Source organism: Oncorhynchus nerka, linkage group LG28 (genome assembly GCF_034236695.1).
Source record: "Oncorhynchus nerka isolate Pitt River linkage group LG28, Oner_Uvic_2.0, whole genome shotgun sequence".
Taxonomy (NCBI): domain Eukaryota; kingdom Metazoa; phylum Chordata; class Actinopteri; order Salmoniformes; family Salmonidae; genus Oncorhynchus; species Oncorhynchus nerka.
In genome coordinates, this window is record NC_088423.1 from 36,599,306 (window position 1) to 36,619,319 (window position 20,014).

Sequence of the window (20,014 nt, forward strand, 5' to 3'; positions counted from 1 at the left end):
CTAATGGAAACAGATCAGGGCATGACAGTCCCCCCCCCTCCCCCGTGTCATCGATGGCCAGCCAGTGTATACGGTGAGACACACCCCAGGTCAGCCAGGTAGGACGTCAGGTGGCGTCCCTAGAGGGGGGGGGGGGGTACTGTCATGCCCTGATCTGTTTCACCTGTCATTGTAATTGTCTCCACACCCTCCTGATGTTACTTATTTTCCCCAGTGTATTTATCCCTGTGTTTCCTGTCTCTCTGCACCAGGTCGTCTTGTATGTTCAAGTCAATCAGCGTGTTTTCCACGTGCTCCTGCTTTTCTATTCTCTTTAGTCTTCCCGGTTTTGACCTTTGCCTGTTTTTCTGGACTCCATTCCCACCTGCCTGACCATTCGGCCTGCCCTGACCTCGAGCCTGCCTGCCATTCTGTACCTCTGGAACTCTGAATTGGTTTTGACCTTTTGCCTGTCCACGACCAATCTCTTGCCTACCACAGCTATTGTATTTGTCGAGGCCCGGCCATTCTAGTGTTTAGTAAATGGTTTATAAGGATCTACATTAATCATCAACTAAGGTATTTGTAAGTGTGTGTACTCACATGTACAAATGTACTCATTAACTTCTTATGTCTGGGGGCAGTATTGAGTAGCTTGGATGAATAAGGTGCCAGAGTAAACTGCCTGCTACTAATATATGCATATTATTAGTATATGGCTAGATAGAAAGCACTGGATAGAAAACACTCTGAAGTTTCTAAAACTGTTTGAATGATGTCTGTGACTATAACAGAACTCATATGGCAGGCAAAAACCTGAGAAAAAAATCCAACCAGGAAGTTGGAAATCTGAGGTTGGTTGTTTTTCATCTCATTCCCTATTGAAGATACAGTGGGATGTTGGTCATATTCCACTTCCTAAGGCTTCCACTAGATGTCACCAGTCTTTAGAACCTTGTTTGATGCTTCTACTGTGAAGTGGGGTGAATGCGAGGGGAATGAGTCAGGGCTCTGGCAAAGTGCCATGAGTTCGTGACGCTCGTTCACGTGAGAGCGAGCTCTGTTCCATTGCATTTCTATAGACAAAGGAATTCTCCGGTTGGAACATTATTGAAGATTTATGTTAAAAACATCCTAAAGATTGATGTTTCTCATGAATTTTGGTTTGTGAACTGAACGCGCTAACAAAAGGAGGTATTTGGACATAAATTATGGACATTATCGAACAAAACAAACATTTATTGTGGAACTGGGATTCCTGGGAGTGCATTGTGATGAAGATTATCAAAGGTAAGTGAATATTTATAATGTTATTTCTGACTTCTGTTGACTCCAACATGGCGGATATCTGTTTGGGTTGTTTTGGTCTCTGAGCGCCGTACTCAGATTAATGCATGGTTTGCTTTTTCGGTAAAGCTTTTTTGAAATCTGACACAGCGGTTGCATTAAAGGAGAAGTTTATCTAAAGTTCCATGTATAACACTTGCATTTTCATCAACATTTACGATGAGTATTTCTGTAAATACTCTGCAAAATCACTGGATGTTTTTGGAACTACTAAACACAGTTAGAATACACATTGTGCCCATGATTGCATATGTTCTTGCATGTACCGAAACACAATTGATCAATATCAGAAAAAAGCTGTGAATAAAACAGGATGTCCATTTGCGTTGTTGAACATTGACTCACCCGTTTGACATCTTTCCCAAACGTCTCACTGTAGCTGGTCCCCAGGATCTCAAACTGGATGTGGGAGTTAGAACCTTCGGCACGGAAGTCCATCATTCCTGTTAACCCGGTGATCCGTCTCTATGGCAACAGCATAATAACAAGGATACTTTAACTGGTGTCTAATCAATCAATGAAATGCATTTTATTTAGCCCTTTTTACATCAGCAGTTGTCCCAAAGTGCTGTACAGATACCCAGCATAAAACAAAATGCAGGTTAGTTTTTTAAAATATAATTCTTGTTCTGGAGGCAGCTCTGCAGAGTGTTTACTAGCTGGCACAGACACAAAGTCATAAAATCAGTTTTTAAACCTAACCTTAACCACACCACTATTTTAGTATTTTTTTTAAATGTAACCTTTATTTAATTAACTACGCAAGTCAGTTAAGAAAAAATTCTTATTTAGAATGAAGGCCTACCGGAGAACAGTGGGTTTGTTCAGGGGCAGATTGACAGATTTTTACCTTGTCATCTCGGGGATTCGATCCAGCAACCTTTCGGTTACTCGCTCAAAGCCTAACCTTAATTCTAAATTAAGACCAAAAAGCATATTTTTGTTTTAATACATTTTTACAATGTAATCAATTTTGACTTTGCATCTGGCCTATCTAAGGGGAAATCACTCAGTTCTGCCTTCAGGACAAGACTCACCAAAATAAATGTCAACCTGCGCCTAAAACCCCAAAGAGCAAACAATGCAGAGGCAGATGCACAGTGGCTAGGAAAAACTCCTTAAAAGGCAGGAACTGAGGAAAGCTCAAATCTCTAATATGCTTTGAGTGGTCTATAACATGTTCAGCAATCATCTAAGTTGATTGCTGAACATTTCTGTGTCCACATTTTAAATAAGTACACTACAACGCAACCTACGCTTGAGTGCCAACGGAGTACAAATGCATCCAAATGCTGATGCATCTATATGAGGTGATATGGAAAGGATACTTTATACACTCATACTCTATGGCTTATACAGTGCATTCGGAAAGTATTCAGACCCCTTTACTTTTCCAAATGTTTTTAACGTTACAGCCTTATTCTAAAAGTGATACAATAAAAAAAATGATCTTCAACAATCTACACACAACATCCCATAATGAAAGAGCGAAAACAGATTTTTAGAAATGTTTGCGAATATAAAAACAGAACCTTATGCACATAAGTATTCAGACCCTTTGCTATGAGACTCGAAATTGAGCTCAGGTGCATCATGTTTCCATTGTTCACCCTTGAGATGTTTCTACAACTTGATTGGAGTCCTTCTGTGGTAAATTAAATTAATTGGACTTGATTTGGAAAGCCACACACTTGTCAAAATAAGGTCCCACAGCTGACAGTGAATGTCATAGCAAAAACTAAGCCATGAGGTCGAAGGAATTGTTCGTAGAGCTCCGAGACAGGATTGTGTCGAGGCACAGATCTGGGGAAGAGTACCAAAAAATGTCTGCAGTACTGAATGTCCCCAACAACCCAGTGGCCTCCATTTTTATATGGAAGAAGTTTGGAACCAGCAAGACTCTTCCTAGAGCTGGCCACCCAGCCAAACTGAGCAATCGGGGGAGAAGGGCCTTGGTCAGGGAGGTGACCAAGAACCTGATGGTCACTCGGACAGAGCACCAGAGTTCCTCTGTGGAGATGGGAGAACGTTCCAGAAGGACAACCATCTCTGCAGCACTCCTGCAAAAAGGCTGTTATGGTAGAGTGGCTAGACGGAAGCCACTCCTCAGTAAAAGTCACATGACAGCCTGCTTGGAGTTTGCCAAAAGGCACCTAAAAGACTCTTAGAAACCAAGATTGAGCTCTTTGGCCTGAATGCCAAGCATCACGTCTGGAGGAAATCTTGCACCACCCCTACGGTGATGCATGTTGATGGTAGCATAATGCTGTGGGATGTTTTTCAGCGGTAGGGACTGAGTTACTAGTCAGGATCGAGGGAAAGATGAATGGAGCAAAGTACAGAGAGATCCTTGATGAAAACCTATTCCAGAGCGTTCAGGACCTCAGACTGGGGTGAAGTTTCACCTTCCAACAGGACAACAAACCTAAGCACATAGCCATGACAATGCATGAGTGGCTTCGGGACAAGTCTCCGAATGTCCTTGAGTGGCCCAGCCAGAACCGGGACTTGAACCTGATCGAACATCTCTGGAGAGACCTGAAAATAGCTTTGCAGCGATGCTCCCCATTGAACCTGACAGAGCTTGAGAGGATCTGCAGAGAAGAATGGGAGACACTCCCCAAATACAGGTGTGCCAAGCTTGTGGCGTCATACCCAAGAAGACTCAAGGCTGCAATCGCGGCCAAACGTGCCTCAACAAACTACTGAGTAAAGGGTATGAATACTTAAGTAAATGCAATATTTCAGTTTTCTATATTTTATAAATGAGCAAAATGCACTGAATGCACTGTATGGTTTCTGAATGCACTGTATGGTCCAACTAGCTGGACCACCAAGCTTACCAGCTCAATTTCTATACAGACCATTGATTTTAAGTCAACGACAGGAATATGTGCTGATAAGAACATCTACTGTAGAAAAAGGGGTGCAAAGCAGGGCCGTGCACAGACCTTCAAGGGGGCAGGTGCTCAAAATGAAAAACGTTTTTTTTTTTGCTAGTAAATCTGCTAGTAAATTAGCTCAAGATATTTTACTGATTGTGATTTATCTCTCTATTAGAGGTCTTCACGGATCCATCTGTACCCGAATACCCAAAAATAAAAAAGTAGCTGCTTCCCTGACTCAGATCACATCTTGTCTGGGTCCGGACCAGGTCTATACGGAACGGGTCTCGAAATTATAATTTTTAATTCATTTATGCATATCGGGTTCAGGTGGGAAAGACACAGATCCATTTCGGAATGGACCCTTGAAGACTATACTCTCTATGTACTTCTTCCTCTCTCTGCTGTACATATCAGCCAACTAGACTGAATATTGATGATGATGTAGGCTAAATCAAGTGTTATCAAGTGTTAATCAAATGTTATGCTGCTGTGGCAGTACTGTTGATATTTAAACTAGGTAGCTAGCTACACACACTCGACCGGTGACAGCATCTCTCAAGCCTGTTTGGACACCACCATACAGGGCAGACTGGGAAAAAGTCGCAAACAGGCGCACACAAGCTCAGTACATGGAAGATCATCAGACGCAACCAATGGACGGGGAGGGGGATGGCGAACTTAACAACGACTAGCTGGTTGTGGATTCTGAACAACCATGATACAAAATGCATACAAAAAACATTTTGTGGGAACCTATACCACCACCAAAAAGGGCACTTGGGAGAGTGGAAGGGCAAAGGGGCATGTGCTCTGCACAGGTAGAGCCCTATCCTGGTGCAAAGTGATGTCCATTAGATGATGTGCAAAGTACGTAAAACATTTCAAAATCATCTGGTTTCTCAGGGAATGGTGAGCAGTAGAGTGAAATCATGACTAGTCAACAAGGTAGTGTCATCATGACTTCATAAGAAAACAATTAGTCATACAATAGGTCCTTTTTCCTTTCAATATTTTAATAAAAACACTTTTGTTCATTTCTAAATGATTAATTTCATGAAGGGTTTAATCATAGCCTATAAATTGATGCAATCAAGTACATTTTGTTCTAATTTGTTCATTTGGATAAACCAAGATGACCGAAGGCAATGCTGGTGAATGAAGCCGAGAAAGGAAAGGGGGACGCCAAGCTAGGCTGAAAAGATGTGCTATACGGCCTCCTCTTCCTAGTATCCTGAAGGCTAAAATGTGAAATCGCTGCCGTTTCTTTAATGAACTCAGAGGAAGGCCTCAATCTTAGAGGGGCATCAGGGAATGCTGTGGCTTTGTTTTTACAGAGACATGGCTTACGGACGATATACTCGACTCAACCAGATGGCTTTTCCATTTTCCGTATGGATCGAAAGGCAGCTTCTGGTAAGAGTAGGAGGGAGGGGTGTGTTTCCTCATCAACAATACCTGGTGCACTGAGATTGAAAACATCTCAAGCTCCTGTTCACCCGATTTGGGGCGGTCGGTAGCATAGCGGTTAAGAGCGTTGGTCCAGCATCCCTGAGCCGAGGCATATTGCAATTGCTCCTGTAAGTCACTGAACAAGATAATTAGCCAGCAAGAATCCTCTCACCCGGAAGCAGTCTTTATTGTCGTGAGTGATTTTAACCAAGCAATTATCACCAAAATGTATCCTGCCCCACAAGAAGAAACAACCTGCTGGACCATCCGATCACATCTCTCTGTTCCTCTCTGTTCCTCAACAGGGAGACACCAACACAGAGAATAGTGAGTCGTTGGACAGAGGAGGCAGACCAAATGCTGCAAGATTGTTTTGAGAATACTGATTGAAATATGTTCAAAGATTCATCCACCAAGGAGACTCATACATCAACATTGAAGAATATACATCGTCATTCACAGGCTTTATTAGGAAATATGTTGATGATGTTGTACCCACAATAACAATACGGACAAACCCCAACCAAAAACCTTTGATGAACGGAGATATCCGTACCATTCGGAGATCACGCACTGCAGCATTTAATGTCAACAGAACAAACCTCAATTACTCAGTGGTGCGAGGAGCAAACTTGTATTGATGTTTGACAACTCATATTCGTGACGCATGCGGCAAGGACTACAGACAATAATGGACAACAAAGGCAAATCCAGCTGTGTGGTGCCCACCTAAGCCTCCTTCCCAGACGAGTTTAACACATTCTTTGCTCGCTTTGAGGTATCCAGGAAGATGCTCTGGACGACCAGGTGCATTCGCTATACAAGGCTGACGTGAGAAACATTTTCAAGAGAGTGAAAACTCACAAAGACACCAGCCCAGATGCCATCCCTGGCAAAGGTCCTCAGAGTGTGTGCTGACTAGCTGGCGGGCGTTTTCTCTGACATCTTCAACATTTCTCTGTCCCAGGAGACCACCATCCTCCCAGTGCCCAAGAAAAACAAGGTGACATGCCCAAATTACTATCGGCCAGACGGGAAGACCACAGGCTTAGAGGATTGGCAACAACAACTCCTCAACCCTGACTGTTAACACAGGGGCCCCCCAGGGGTGTGTTCTCAGCCGTCTGCTGTATTCCATATGTTCACCCATGACTGCATGGCTTTGCACGACACCAACTCCATCATCAAGTTGACTGATGATACCACGGTTGTAGGCCTGATAACCAAAAATGACAAGTCAGTCTATAGGAAGGAGGTAAGTGAAGTGGCATTGTGGTGCCAAGACAACAACCTTTCCCTCAATGTCAGCAAAACAAAGGATTTACATTTTTTTACATTTTGATTTAACCTTTATTTAAATAAGCATTTGTTCTTAATGGACTTGCCTATTTACAATGACGGCTTACGCCGGCCAATCCATAACCAGTATGACGATGGGCCAATTGCGGGCCGCTCTATGGGACTCCCGATCATGGCCAGTTGTGATACAGCCTGGGATTGAACCAGGGTCAGTGATGTAGTGATGCCTCTAGCACTGTGATGCAGTGCCTTAGACCGTTGCATCACTCGGGAGCCCTGAAAGTTGATTGTTGTCTTCAGGAAGAAGAGGAAGGAACATCCCACTGATCCACATCAAAGGGACTACATTAGTAAGCAGTTTTAAGCTCCTCAGCGCCCACATCACCGAGCACTTGACATGGACCAACAACCCTACCACTCTTGTCAAGAGGGCCCAACAGCATCTCTACTTCCTAAGGCAGCTGAATAAAATGGGCACGCCAAGGAGACTGCATGGAAGCATTTAGTTTGATGGTGTATAACCATGTGAATCCTGCACGTACCACAAATAAAACTTGAAACTTGAATCTAAACACAAAATATTAAATCATTCTCCTTGAACATCTGTATTCAAAGAGTTGAGCTACATGTGAAAAAAATGAAAGGAATCCATTTCGACACCATATGAGTTAGTCTGTGTCCTACCTTCTGGATGGTGTCCAGCATAGACCAGCCTCCATTCCAAGGCTTGGTGGACTTCCTCATGCAGTTCAGACTAGCCATGCTATGCCACTTTCTGTCCTCCAGCTTACTGTAGAAGGCGTTGGCCAGCATCAGCACACTGTCATACAGGTACAAGTTGGAGACCTGGGGAGAAACAACACAATAAAACATCTTCTATAAAAGGTTTTGAGCAGAATCAGCAGCGTCATGCAGGTAATGAACTAGTTTGAGACCTGGCAGGGAAAAACTCCCCAAAACTGATGGAGCTAAAACGAGATGCTCAAAATCAATTGTTGAACCTTGTGAAAGTTTACAAGACCAACACAAAAGCGGTTCCTCTCTGCCTCTGCCCCTGTGAGGTTCAGGGGAAATAAATGGCTCAGTAGGGAATAAGCATTTCCACAGAATGAAAGGGAGAAACAGACCCATAGTGGTTGACACCTGGGGAGCAGTAAACACCCAGTCTGACACTGCAATGACCACTTTTAAGTTACAGACGAGAGATATGAAAGATAACCTCAAGTTTTCTAATGATAGAAAAATACATGTCTGTTGAAATGCCACAGAGCATTACTCACAATTACACCCACGGTATATCTTTTTCTAACTTGTCTGTAGGAAACTGTGATTGTGATTTATTGATGGACCACTGGAGAAAGAGAAGCCCAAACACATTCCCTGGCATTTTCATTTGGAATAAAAATAGGCACAATGGATTGCCTACGTCCAAAGCGTGCTTTCGAGATACACCAACAAAGGCATGTATGAATGGCAGGGTACAGCAATGACACAAGGAGAGATATTTGCTGAAGGACACCATTCCTCAGATCTCTGTTCCTGTATTCTATCATGGTTCACCATGAGATCAATACATGTACAATTATTGTTTTCCTCATTTCATAGAGGATTCAATTGGACATTCAATCCACATGGTCATATTGGGTATAGAGGAAAACACACTTGTTGAGTTGAAATGAATGTGACGGTGGTAAATCGAGTTTACAAAATGCATACATTTTTTAAAAGTTAGCTCAAACATAAACACACTAGGTCATTTCAATATAAAAGGACCCTTGAGCAACAACATGTGACGTTCATAAGAGCATGTCAAATTGGGTGTCAAAAGAAAGCCACATCTATATATATTTTTTTAAATGAAGGCATATATACATTTTCAACCATTTTCCATCCTAAAAACGTGGAACAAGCAAAGACTTTGATTTCTGGTCAAACAGATGGAAAATGGGTCTTAGAAAACATCTACCAGAAACACAATAATGTTAAAGTAAAGACTCCTGACAAATAATATCAACACTTACAGTGCCTTCAAAAATTATTCATAACCCTTGACTTATTCCACATTTAGTTGTGTTACAGCCTGAATTCAAAATTGATTACATATGTATTTTTTCTCACCCATCTACACATAATACTCCATAATGACAAAGTGAAAAAATGTTTTTAAGAAATGTTTGCAAATGTTTTGAAAATGAAATACATAAATATCACAAGTATTCATTCACAACCCTGAGTCAATACATGTTAGAATCACCTTGGGCATTGATTACAGCTGTGAGTATTTTTAGATATGTCTCTAAGAACCTTCCACACCTGGATTGTACAATATTTGCACATTATTATTTTTACAATTCTTCAAGCTCTGTCAAGTTGGTTGTTCAGCATCGCTAGACAGCCATTTTCATGTTTTGCAGTACATTTTCATGCCTATTTAAGTCAAGACTAAGTAGGTCACTCAGGAACATTCAATGTCATCTTGGTAAGCAACTCCAGCGTACATTTGGCCTTGTCTTTTAGGTTATTGTCCTGCTGAAAGGTGAATTATGGGACTCCCGATCATGGTGGAAATCACTTTGAGCTGATTTCCTGGTGTTTTTAAAGTATTTGTATGTCCCCCCCAAAAAATGTATGTTGTTTTATTTTTATTTTTTTATCAGAGAACCTGGAGGGGGCCAGTTGGGAAACCCTGCTCAAAGGGATATTTAATGTATGATTTTTATTTTTACCCATCTACCAATACGTGCCCTTCTTCACAAGGCATTGAAAAACCGCCCTGGTCTTTGTGGTTGAATCTTTGTTTGAAATTCACTGTTTGACTGAGGGATTTTACAGATAATTGTATGTGTAGGGTACAGAGAAGTAGTCATTCAAAAACTCATGTTAAACACGATTATTGCACACAGAATGATTCCATGCAACGTATTATGTCACTTGTTAAGCATTTTTTACTCCTGAATGTATTTAGGCTTTCCATAACAAAGGGGTTGAATATTTATTGACTCAAAACATTTCAGCTTTTCATTTTTAATTAATTGGAAAAAATCAAGGTGTGTGAAGACTTTCTGAAGGCACTGTATATTTAGTTTTGGATACATTTTTCTGTCTTCTGTAGGTTTAAGAAACTTTGCCTTGGGCCTTGAAATTCCATGACCAAAAACCCACATATCCTTAAGTTGTGTCTCCCTCATAAGGAGGGAGGATAATGAAAGTTGACAGAACTTAAAAGGTAGACCTATCAATTAGGTATAGTGTTTTTACTGATATCAATTTTGTTTATGAATTATTAAGTGGTTAAAACTTCCATTACCAAATCGTTAACAAAATTTTCCGAAAGATCGGTAATGGAATTTCTGCAATTAAATTGGGTACAATGGGAAATCATAGTAGTAACAAACCACAGTTGGGTTCAAAAGTTTGTACAGGACAGTATAGTTAAGTACAGCTCAGTAAAGAAAAGTAGAGTATAGTTCAGTACAGTACAGCACAGTAAAATACAGTACAGTAAAGAAACGTATAGTTTAGTAGAGTACTTGTACAGTAGAGTTCGGTACAGTACACAGTAAGGCACACTAGTGTTGAGTACGCTGTATTGCACTGTACTCTACTGTACTATACTGTACTGGACTCTACTGAACTCTACTCTATATAAAAAAAACAGTGTTTAGAATAATACACAAATATTTAAAGAAGGATATTGCATTTTTATACATTTGTATACCTATTTACGATACATCACCATGAAGAGAAGGAAATGCCCACATACAACATCTAAAGCATTTGTTTTCTCTAAAGCTTTATGATGGTCTGGCTGGTTAAGGCTTTATGCATCACTTGATGAATCCTAAGAAAGAAGGGTCTGGTGTACTAACGTATCATGATCATGATCTGAAAGGAGATAGATAAGTGGCCAGTGCTTTACCCAGCACAGGTAACACGTCTAAATCAGAAAAGAAAAGCACTTGCCTGTGCTTTTTTTCTCTCTTACAAATACTTGGCATTAGCCAGTGCTTCACCACATTAACAATTGAGAGATAAAGTCTAAAGTAATACCACATGATATTACCATCTGTCCTGAACAGTGTTCTATGCTAGCTATGGAGTTGGAATAGTAAGTCACGGTCATTGCACACTAGATGACTACGGAGAACATTTCTAAGTCATTTTTAACATTAGAAATCTGTGTTCCTGTGTCAGAATAGTGATGACAGACTGAGGTGTTTAACATTGGAGGGATGTGTGAAGGAAATGACAGTGTAAGAACGATGATGATGTTCAATGTTGTGACAGAGCTGACAGGCAAATCGCTCTCGCTGACCTTCAGAAATGCTATTGTCATGGTTATGGTCATGTCTTGTCAATATATGGGGTGATGTTGGGTGAATGACAAAGCGTTCTGTGATGGTGTGGATACAGTGTTACGGTGATGACAGGGTGGTGACGGGGCTGATGGTCAAATAGAGTAATAAAGTCCTATCCTTCACACTGACCTCCAGGGACTGCAGGTAGCCCTCCTGGGGGTCACAGAGCAGAGAGGAGATGCGGTGGTTGTTCCTCATGCAGCGGATGTTGGTGTCTCTCCACAGAGGGAAGATCTGCCGTATGACGGTCATCCGGCCCAACGAACTGTGGACCAGCTCCATGATTTCTGTGTCACTCACCTCCTGCGACAAAAAAAGAGAAGGTGGGGTGGGAGGGTTCATGGTCAAAACCATAAAATAAATCTAAGAATTGCTTTGTAAATTCCCACTATGAACTTGTCTTAAGCTGTGGATTCACATAGGAATTATAGGACTAGGTACAGTTTGTGTGACAACTAAGTATGATTAATCAATATACACATTAAGAAATACGTACATGCAATAAACACTCTTCTCAAGGTCAGGATTTCAATTCATTTTCAGCTGAAAATGGATTGGGGATCATCACTAATGTCCGATATCTATCAGTTCCGTTGGAAAATTGACGAAGTAAAAACTCTCCTTCAATTTCTTAGAATCCCAGAACGTACACCATAAAGTTGTGGATAGGAACCTCCCTACTCATGTGTGCAGGCAAGGGTGATGGATGAGAGGAATGCGTTCAGGGTCAGACGGGGTGACCTGTGAACGGTCAGATCAATAGCGATGAGACCTAGAGCTGCTGGTCTGACTCAGGAGCAGGACAGAGGTCAATGTTGATGTGACAGACAACGAGCACTCGGATCAAACACCACAGTAATGAGACAACTGACGGGTCAAACTTATCTGTGTTTATCTATCTCTCTGTCTCTCTCTTTCGATCTGTCCAAGTTTGTTTTTCTCTTTCAGACGTTCCATCTCCCTGCCTGTTTCTCGTTAGCTGTCTGTCTGTCTCGCTTTCTCCCTCTATTTCATTTTCCCTTTGTGTCCATTTATCTCACTCTCTTTGGCCCTTTCGCCCTATTTATCTTACTGTCCAAACTTATCAATTCCTTTTAGAAATACATAACTGTTATGCAACAAGCACCACACCTCATGGATAATTCAGTAGGTGTGTGCTTTACTGCTTTTAGAAAGAGGCACCTCCATTTTTATACAGCAGAAACACTACACTATGAGTCATACAAACAGCCAGTCAACTGTAAATAATGGATATTCATGAGGTGCTGTTGTGCATTAACCGGGTGGAATATGTTGTACGATTCATTTAGTTATGACCTCACTTCCAGGATTGTCCTTCCTGTCTTGACCTGTTAGAACGTTCCACCACAGATGACTGCTGTGACATCACTTGACCCTGCAGTGACCTTGATGGAGCCATTTTGCTAACAAGACATAAATGACCACAGGTGAGTAGTTTGAAAGTAAAGCACAGAGCATTAAGTGCTTGGTCTTCATATTTTAATGTGGAGAGAACACATTTTGGTATGCAGGGGAAGCATGTTGGTGGGGTACCCTTTGAGTTTGTTGATTAGTCTGGTGGCACTCTAACACAGTGTGTGACTAACATTCTGGATTGTGTATTACTGTATAATACAATTTCAGTGCAGGTCAAAGCCATCATTACAGAGCTGTATATCAGAATGAATGAATGTGTTCAGGAGATCAGCTGTTTATGCATTCAGTGTGGACATACACTTTGGGAGGAAAACACTACCAAAGCTACTATTGCTGCCCTGAGGTGACCTACTTAAGCATGTAAACCAAAAATATATATTTCAATTGCACACATCCTCTAAATACATTAATCAAATCAAGCCTATCTGACAGCTAAATTATCCTCAATATGCCGCTCAGTCAACATTATTAATCTATCATGATATATAAATCAAGAAATCCTGGTGATCACCATATAGATTTAATTAGGAGTTAAAACACTTTTTAAAGTTTTAGACATGTATGCTGAGAAGCTCTGCGACTTGGAGAATGACTGGGAGGTACTGTACTCTTATCTAGCCATCTTACCCTCCCTCCCTCCCCCCAACAGCACACACTATCACTTGCCTCTATCCATTGCTAATCTGCTAGCTCTGACTAGTAGACACATACAGGTAACTGCCAACATAAAGGAAACACCAACAGAAAGTTTCTTAATAGGGCTTTGGGCCACCACAGAACAGCTTCAACGTGACTTGGCATAGATTCTACATGTTTCTGGAACAATTTTGGAGGGATGCAACACCCTTCGTTCATGAGAAATTCCATAATTTGATGTTTTGTTGATGATGAAATACTGTCTAAGGAATGGTGACTGAGACACACACACATGAAACCCCCTATGCTCCTTTGAGAACACTCTTTCAAAGTCACTGAGATCTCTTCTTCTAGCCATGGTAGCCAAAATAATGGACAACTGATAATTTTTATACATTATCCTAGGCATCATGGTTAGTTAATTGCTTATTAATTAACATACGAACCACACCTGTGTGTGTGTGCGTGTCTGTGTGCGCCCGCGCACCAGTCAGTCACCAGATCTCAACCCAATTGAACACATATGGGAGATTCTGGAGCGGCAATATTTCATCATCTTTAAAAGAGAAGGGTCCAGGATTATCTTCAACAACATAGCAAACTGCTTAAAGGGATACTTCTGGATTTTGGCAATGAGGCGCATTATCTACTTATTCAGAGTCAGATGAACTCGTGGATACCATTTTTGTGTCTCTGGGTGCAGTTTGAAGGAAGTTGCTAACTAGCACCAGCGCAATTGCTAACTAGTGTTAGTGCAATGACTGGAATTCTATGGTATCTGCTAGCATGCTGGCAGCAGATACCCATAGCCTCACAGTAATTGTGCTAATGCTAGTTAACATTGGCTCGCGAAACTACCTCTTAACTTCCTTCATACTGGACACAGAGACATAACAATGGTATCCACGAGTTCATCTGATAAGGGGCCTCATAACCAAAATCATGAAGTATCCCTTTAAGAGACTGACAGTCTGGGTTTGGTAGCGCTCCAGTCCTCCCTGTCATAATAAGCAACAGAGGATATAGAAATTGTATTATACCCCAGAGAAATAAGTAAAGTCAATGTAAGTAACCTAATTTATGCTCGTTTAACTGTTAACTTCGAGGGTATTGTCAGCAATAATCATATGCTCATAGAATTTAATTCCACTGTTTGCACTGAAACTGTCTGCCTTAGATAGAAGCCCACTGTTGGCAGCTCCCTCAGTAACATAGCCTCAAATGTAAATGTCACTAACATGTCTACCTTGGATCAGCCTCTCACAAACAAGCAACCCAGAAAAGTACTGAACATAGCCCATAGCCCATACTGTTAAAGTATTTAGCCTGAGAAACAAGGTAACATCAGAAGACATTCATATTCTGGCCATTGGTGAAACACACTTAGATAATTAATTTGATGATGCAGTAGTAGCTATGGTTATAGAATATATAGGAAATATAGAAATGCAAATGAAGGAGGAGTTGCCATGTATGCCTAGAGTCATATTCCTATTAGGCTGAGAGAGGATCTCATGTCAGATGATGTTGATGTAATATGGCTACAGGTTCATCTGCCTCAACTAAAGCCCATTCTTGTAGGAAGTTGCTATAGACCACTGAGTACTAAAAGTCAGTACTTGGACTATATGTGTAAAATGCTCAATGTGTGCGTAATGTATATGATATCAACAGAGAGGTATATGTTCCCGGATGACATAAATATTGACTGTTGGCATCAAGCTGTCCACTCAAAAAGAAGATTCAAGCTGTAACCAATGCCTGCAATCTGGTATAGGTTATCAGGCAACCTACCAGGGTATTTACAAACAGAACAGGAACTAAATCATCCACGTATACTGATCACATATTTACTAATGCTGCATGAATCTGCTCTAAAGTAGTATCCACACCCATCGGATGCAGTAAATATAATAGCCATATCTAGAAAAAAACTAGTTCCAAAGACTGACCTAAAATTGTGTATAAGCGATCATACAACAGGTTTTGCAATGAATCCTATGTCGAAGAATATTTGTTCTTCTGATGTGTGTAATGAGGAACAACCTGACTCTGCACTTGAAGCATTTATGAAACTGCTTCTTGCAATTACTGATAAGCACGTGCCCATCCAGAAACTGACTGTTAGAACTGCCAAATCACCATAGATAATGAATTTGAAAAAATGATGGCTGAGAGGGATGAGGCAAAAAGAATAGAAAATAAGTTTGACAACACAGCAGACTGGCAAACATACAGTAAATTGAGAAATCTAAACTAAAGAAAAAGAAGAAGAAACTATAATATGGAACAAAGTTAAATTATATAAAGAATGATAGTAATTTAAATTATATTATATGCAAAAAAGTGAACTCGGCTTCATCCTTCATTGAGACAAATGGCTTGTTCATAACAAAACCCTTTGATATTGCCAATCACTTTAATAACTTTTTTGTTGACAAGATAAGCAAATTGCTTCATATTCATGCATAACAGACCAAATAATGAAAGTTAAGCACAGTAGTTTTGAGTTCTGCAAAGTGAGTGTGGAAGAGGTGATATTTTTTGTTACTATCTATAAATAAGGACAAGCCACCTGGTACTGACAACTTAGATGGTTAATCAAAATCAAATCATATCAAATGTTATTGGTCACATACACATGGTAAGCAGATGTTAATGCGAGTGAAGCGAAATGCTTGTGCTTCTAGTTCCGACCATGCAGTAATATCTAACAAGTAATCTAACAATTTCACAAACACTACCTTATACACAGAAGTGTAAAGGAATTAATAAGAATATGTACATAAAACTATATATGGATAAGCGATGGCAGAACAGCATAGGCAAGATGCAGTAGATGGTATAGAGTACAGTATATACATTTGAGATGAGTATTGTAGGGTATGTAAACATTATATAAAGTGGCATAGTTTAAAGTGACTAGTGATACATTTATTACATCCAATTTTTAATTATTAAAGTGGCTGGAGTTGAGTCAGTATGTTGGCAGCAGCCACTCAATGTTAGTGATGGCTGTTGAACAGTCTGATGGCCTTGAGATATAAGCTGTTTTTCAGTCTCTCGGTCCCAGCATTGATGCACCTGTGCTGACCTCGCCTTCTGGATGATAACGTGGTGAACAGGCAGTGGCTCGGGTGGTTGTTGTCCTTGATGATCTTTTTGGCCTTCCTGTGACATCGGGTGGTGTAGGTGTCCTGGAGGGCAAGAAGTTTGCCCCCGGTGATGTGTTGTGCAGACCTCACTACCCTCTGGAGAGCTTTGCGGATGTGGGTGGAGCAGTTTTCGTACTAGGCAGTGATACAGCCCGACAGGATGCTCTCGATTGTGCATCTGTAAAAGTTAGAAAGTATTTTTGGTGACAAGACAAATTTCTTCAGCTTCCTAAGGTTGAAGAGGAGCTGTTGCGCCTTCTTCACCACTCTGTCTGTGTGGGTGGACCAATTCAGTTTGTCCGTGATGTGTACACAGAACATTCCGTCTTCTCCACTACTGTCCCGTCGATGTGGATAGGGGGGTGCTGCCTCTGCTGTTTCCTGAAGTCCACGATCATCTCCTTTGTTTTGTTGACGTTGAGTGTGAGGTTATTTTCCTGACACCACACTCCGAGGGCCCTCACCTCCTCCCTGTAGGCCGTTTCGTCATTGTTGGTAATCAAGCCTACCAATGTAGTATCGTCTGCAAGCTTGATAATTGAGTTGGAGGCGTGCATGGCCACGCAGTCATGGGTGAAAAGGGAGTACAGGAGAGGGCTGAGAAAACACCCTTGTGGGGCCCCACTGTTAAGGATCAGCGGATCAAGTTCAGGACCCAGTTACACTGGGAGGGGTCGAGACCCAGCATTCTTACATAGGTTTTCCTCTTTTCCAGATGGGTTAGGGCAGTGTGCAGTGTGATTACGATTGCGTCATTTGTGGACCTATTAGGTCGGTAAGCAAATTGGCGTGGGTCTAGGGTGTCAGGTAGGGTGGAGGTGAAATGATCCTTGACTCATCTCTCAAGCACTTCATGATGATGGAAGTGAATACTACGGGGCGATAGTCATTTAGCTCAGTTGCCTTAGCTTTCTTGGGAACAGGAACATTGGTGGCCCTCTTGAAGCATGTTGGAACAGCAGACTGGGATTGATTGAATATGTCCGTAAACACACCAGCCAGCTGGTCTGCGCATGCTCTGATGACATGGCTAGGGATGCCGTCTAGGCCGCCAGCCTTGCAGTGGTTAACACGTTTAAATGCTTTACTCACGTTGGCTGTGGTGAAGAAGAGTCTGCAGGTTTTGGTAGCGGGCCGTGTTGGTGGCACTGTATTGTCCTCAAAGCGAGCAAAGAATTTGTTTAGTTTGTCTGGGAGAAAGACATCAGGGTCTGGACGGGGCTGGTTTTCTTTTTGTAGTCCATGATTGACTGTAGACCCTGCCAGATACCTCTCGTGTCTTTGAATTGCGACTCTACTTTGTCTCTATACTGACGCTTAGCTTGTTTGATTGCCTTGTGGAGGAAATAGCTACACTGTTTGTATTCGGACATGTTTCAGGTTGCCTTGCCCTGATTAAAAGCAGTGGTTCGCGCTTTCAATTTTGCGGAATGATGCCGTCAATCCATGGTTTCTGGTTGGGGAACGTTTTAGTTGTCGCTGTGGGTACAACATCACCGATGCACTTGCTAATAAACTCGCTCACTGAATCAGCGTATACATCAATGTTGTTGTTCGACGCTATCCGGAATATATCCCAGTCCACGTGATCGAAGCAATCTTGAAGTGTGGAATCAGATTGGTCGGACCAGCGTTGTGGGCTGGCTGGGAGCAACAAAATGGAGTTGTGGTCAGATTTGCCGAAAGGAGGGCGAGGGAGAGCTTTGTATCCATCGCGGAAGTTAGAGTTACAAGGATCCAGAATTTTTCCAGCCCGGGTCGCGCATTCGATATGCTGATAAACTTTAGGGAGCCTTGTTTTCAGATTAGTAATCCCCAGTTACAATAAATGCAATCTCAAGATATGTGGTTTCCAGTTCACATAGAGTCCAATGAAGTTCTTTCAGGGTTGTCGAGGTGTCTGCTTGGGGGGATGTACACGACTGTGATTATAATCTAAGATAATTATCTTGGTAGATAATGCGGTCGGCATTTGATTGTAAGGAATTCTAGGTCAGGTGCGCAAAAGGACTTGAGTTCCTGTATGTTGTTATGATCACACCATGACTTGTTAATCATTAGGCATACACCCCCGCCTTTCTTCTTACCAGAGAGATGTTTTTTTCTGTCGGCGCGACGCGTAAAGAAACCAGGTGGCTTTACCGACTCTGATAACGTATCCCGAGTGAGCCATGTTTCCGTGAAACAGAAAATGTTACAATCTCTGAGGTCTTTCTGGAAGGCAAACCTTGCTCGGATTTTGTCTACCTTGTTGTCAAGAGACTGGACATTGGCTAGTAGTATACCCGGGAGCGGTGGGCGATGTGCCCGTCTACAGAGCCTGACCAGAAGACCGCTCCGTCTGCCCCATCTGCAGCACCGTTGTTTTGGGTCGCCTGCTGAGATCCGATCCATTGTCCTGGGTGGTGGTCCGCTTCGGGAAAGTCGTATTCCTGGTCGTAATGTTGGTGAGTTAACGTTGCTCTTATATCCAATAGTTCCTCCCGGCTGTTTGTAATAAGACTTGAGATTTCCTGGGGTAACAGTGTAAGACATAATACATTAAAAAAATACTGCATAGTTTCCTAAATTGCTGATGTTGGTAGCGGAATACGTTGCAATTCCTGTCTGACACATCTTCTATTAAGCCTGGAGGCAAAGGTCATTCTGCAACCTGGTTCAAACAGCTGACCAATCAAGCCTGGTAACAACTTGGTTGTTTTACAGAAAACAAATTAAAAACACACTCGACACTGACACAAATGACAGATGATTGGCTGAAGGAAATTCATAGTAAGAAGCTTGTCGAAGCTGTTTTGTTAGACTTCAGTGCAGCTATTATTGATCATAACCTATTGCTGAAAAAACTGAGGTGTTATAGATCTGCATCCTGTGCCTTATAACGGATTAAGAGTAACCTATCTAGTAGAACACAGAGGGTGTTCTTTAATGAAAGCCTCTCTAATGCAAATTAAGGTTGATAAGTACACCATCCACAGAGCAGCCAGCTTGGGCCATTATTGTTTTCTATTTTTACTAATGACCTTCCACTGACCATGAATAAAGCCTGTGTATCTATGCACGCTGAAAATGGAGCAGTTTTACGGGCGCCCAACCAATTGTGCTAATATATGGATGTTTGTGTTATTTGTAACGTATTTTGTACATAATGTTTCTGCAACCGTATCTTACGGCAAAAAAGAGATATATTAGGACAGCGTTCACTCACCTCGGATTAGACAAATATTTTTTTCTTCAACAAGCAAGACGCGCAAGACATTCTCCAAACACCCGACAGGGCCGACATCCCCGTTATTTGCAAGAGGAAGTGACGCATGTACAGAGGACAAAGAGCCGGATGCCTGGTCAGGATCCGGAAATGGCAAGTGGGAAAGCTGCTGTTACCGTCAATACTACTCGCCAACGTGCAATCATTGGACAATAAACTAGACGAGGTATGATCACGAATATCCTTCCAACGGAACAT

General features: G+C 41.7%; 1 protein-coding gene across 1 annotated transcript in view; it reads right to left on the reverse strand.

Annotated features, from left to right (window-relative positions):
* Nucleotides 1-20,014, reverse strand: part of LOC115113192 (glutamate receptor ionotropic, delta-1-like) — a 467,913-nt gene that overhangs the window by 79,220 nt on the left and 368,679 nt on the right. The window contains exons 6-8 of the mRNA XM_065012780.1: nt 11,450-11,623; nt 7,647-7,808; nt 1,672-1,791 (exon numbers count right to left, since the gene is read on the reverse strand). Of these exons, the coding sequence (XP_064868852.1) occupies nt 1,672-1,791; nt 7,647-7,808; nt 11,450-11,623 (456 nt within the window). The remainder of the gene's footprint in view (nt 1-1,671; nt 1,792-7,646; nt 7,809-11,449; nt 11,624-20,014) is intronic.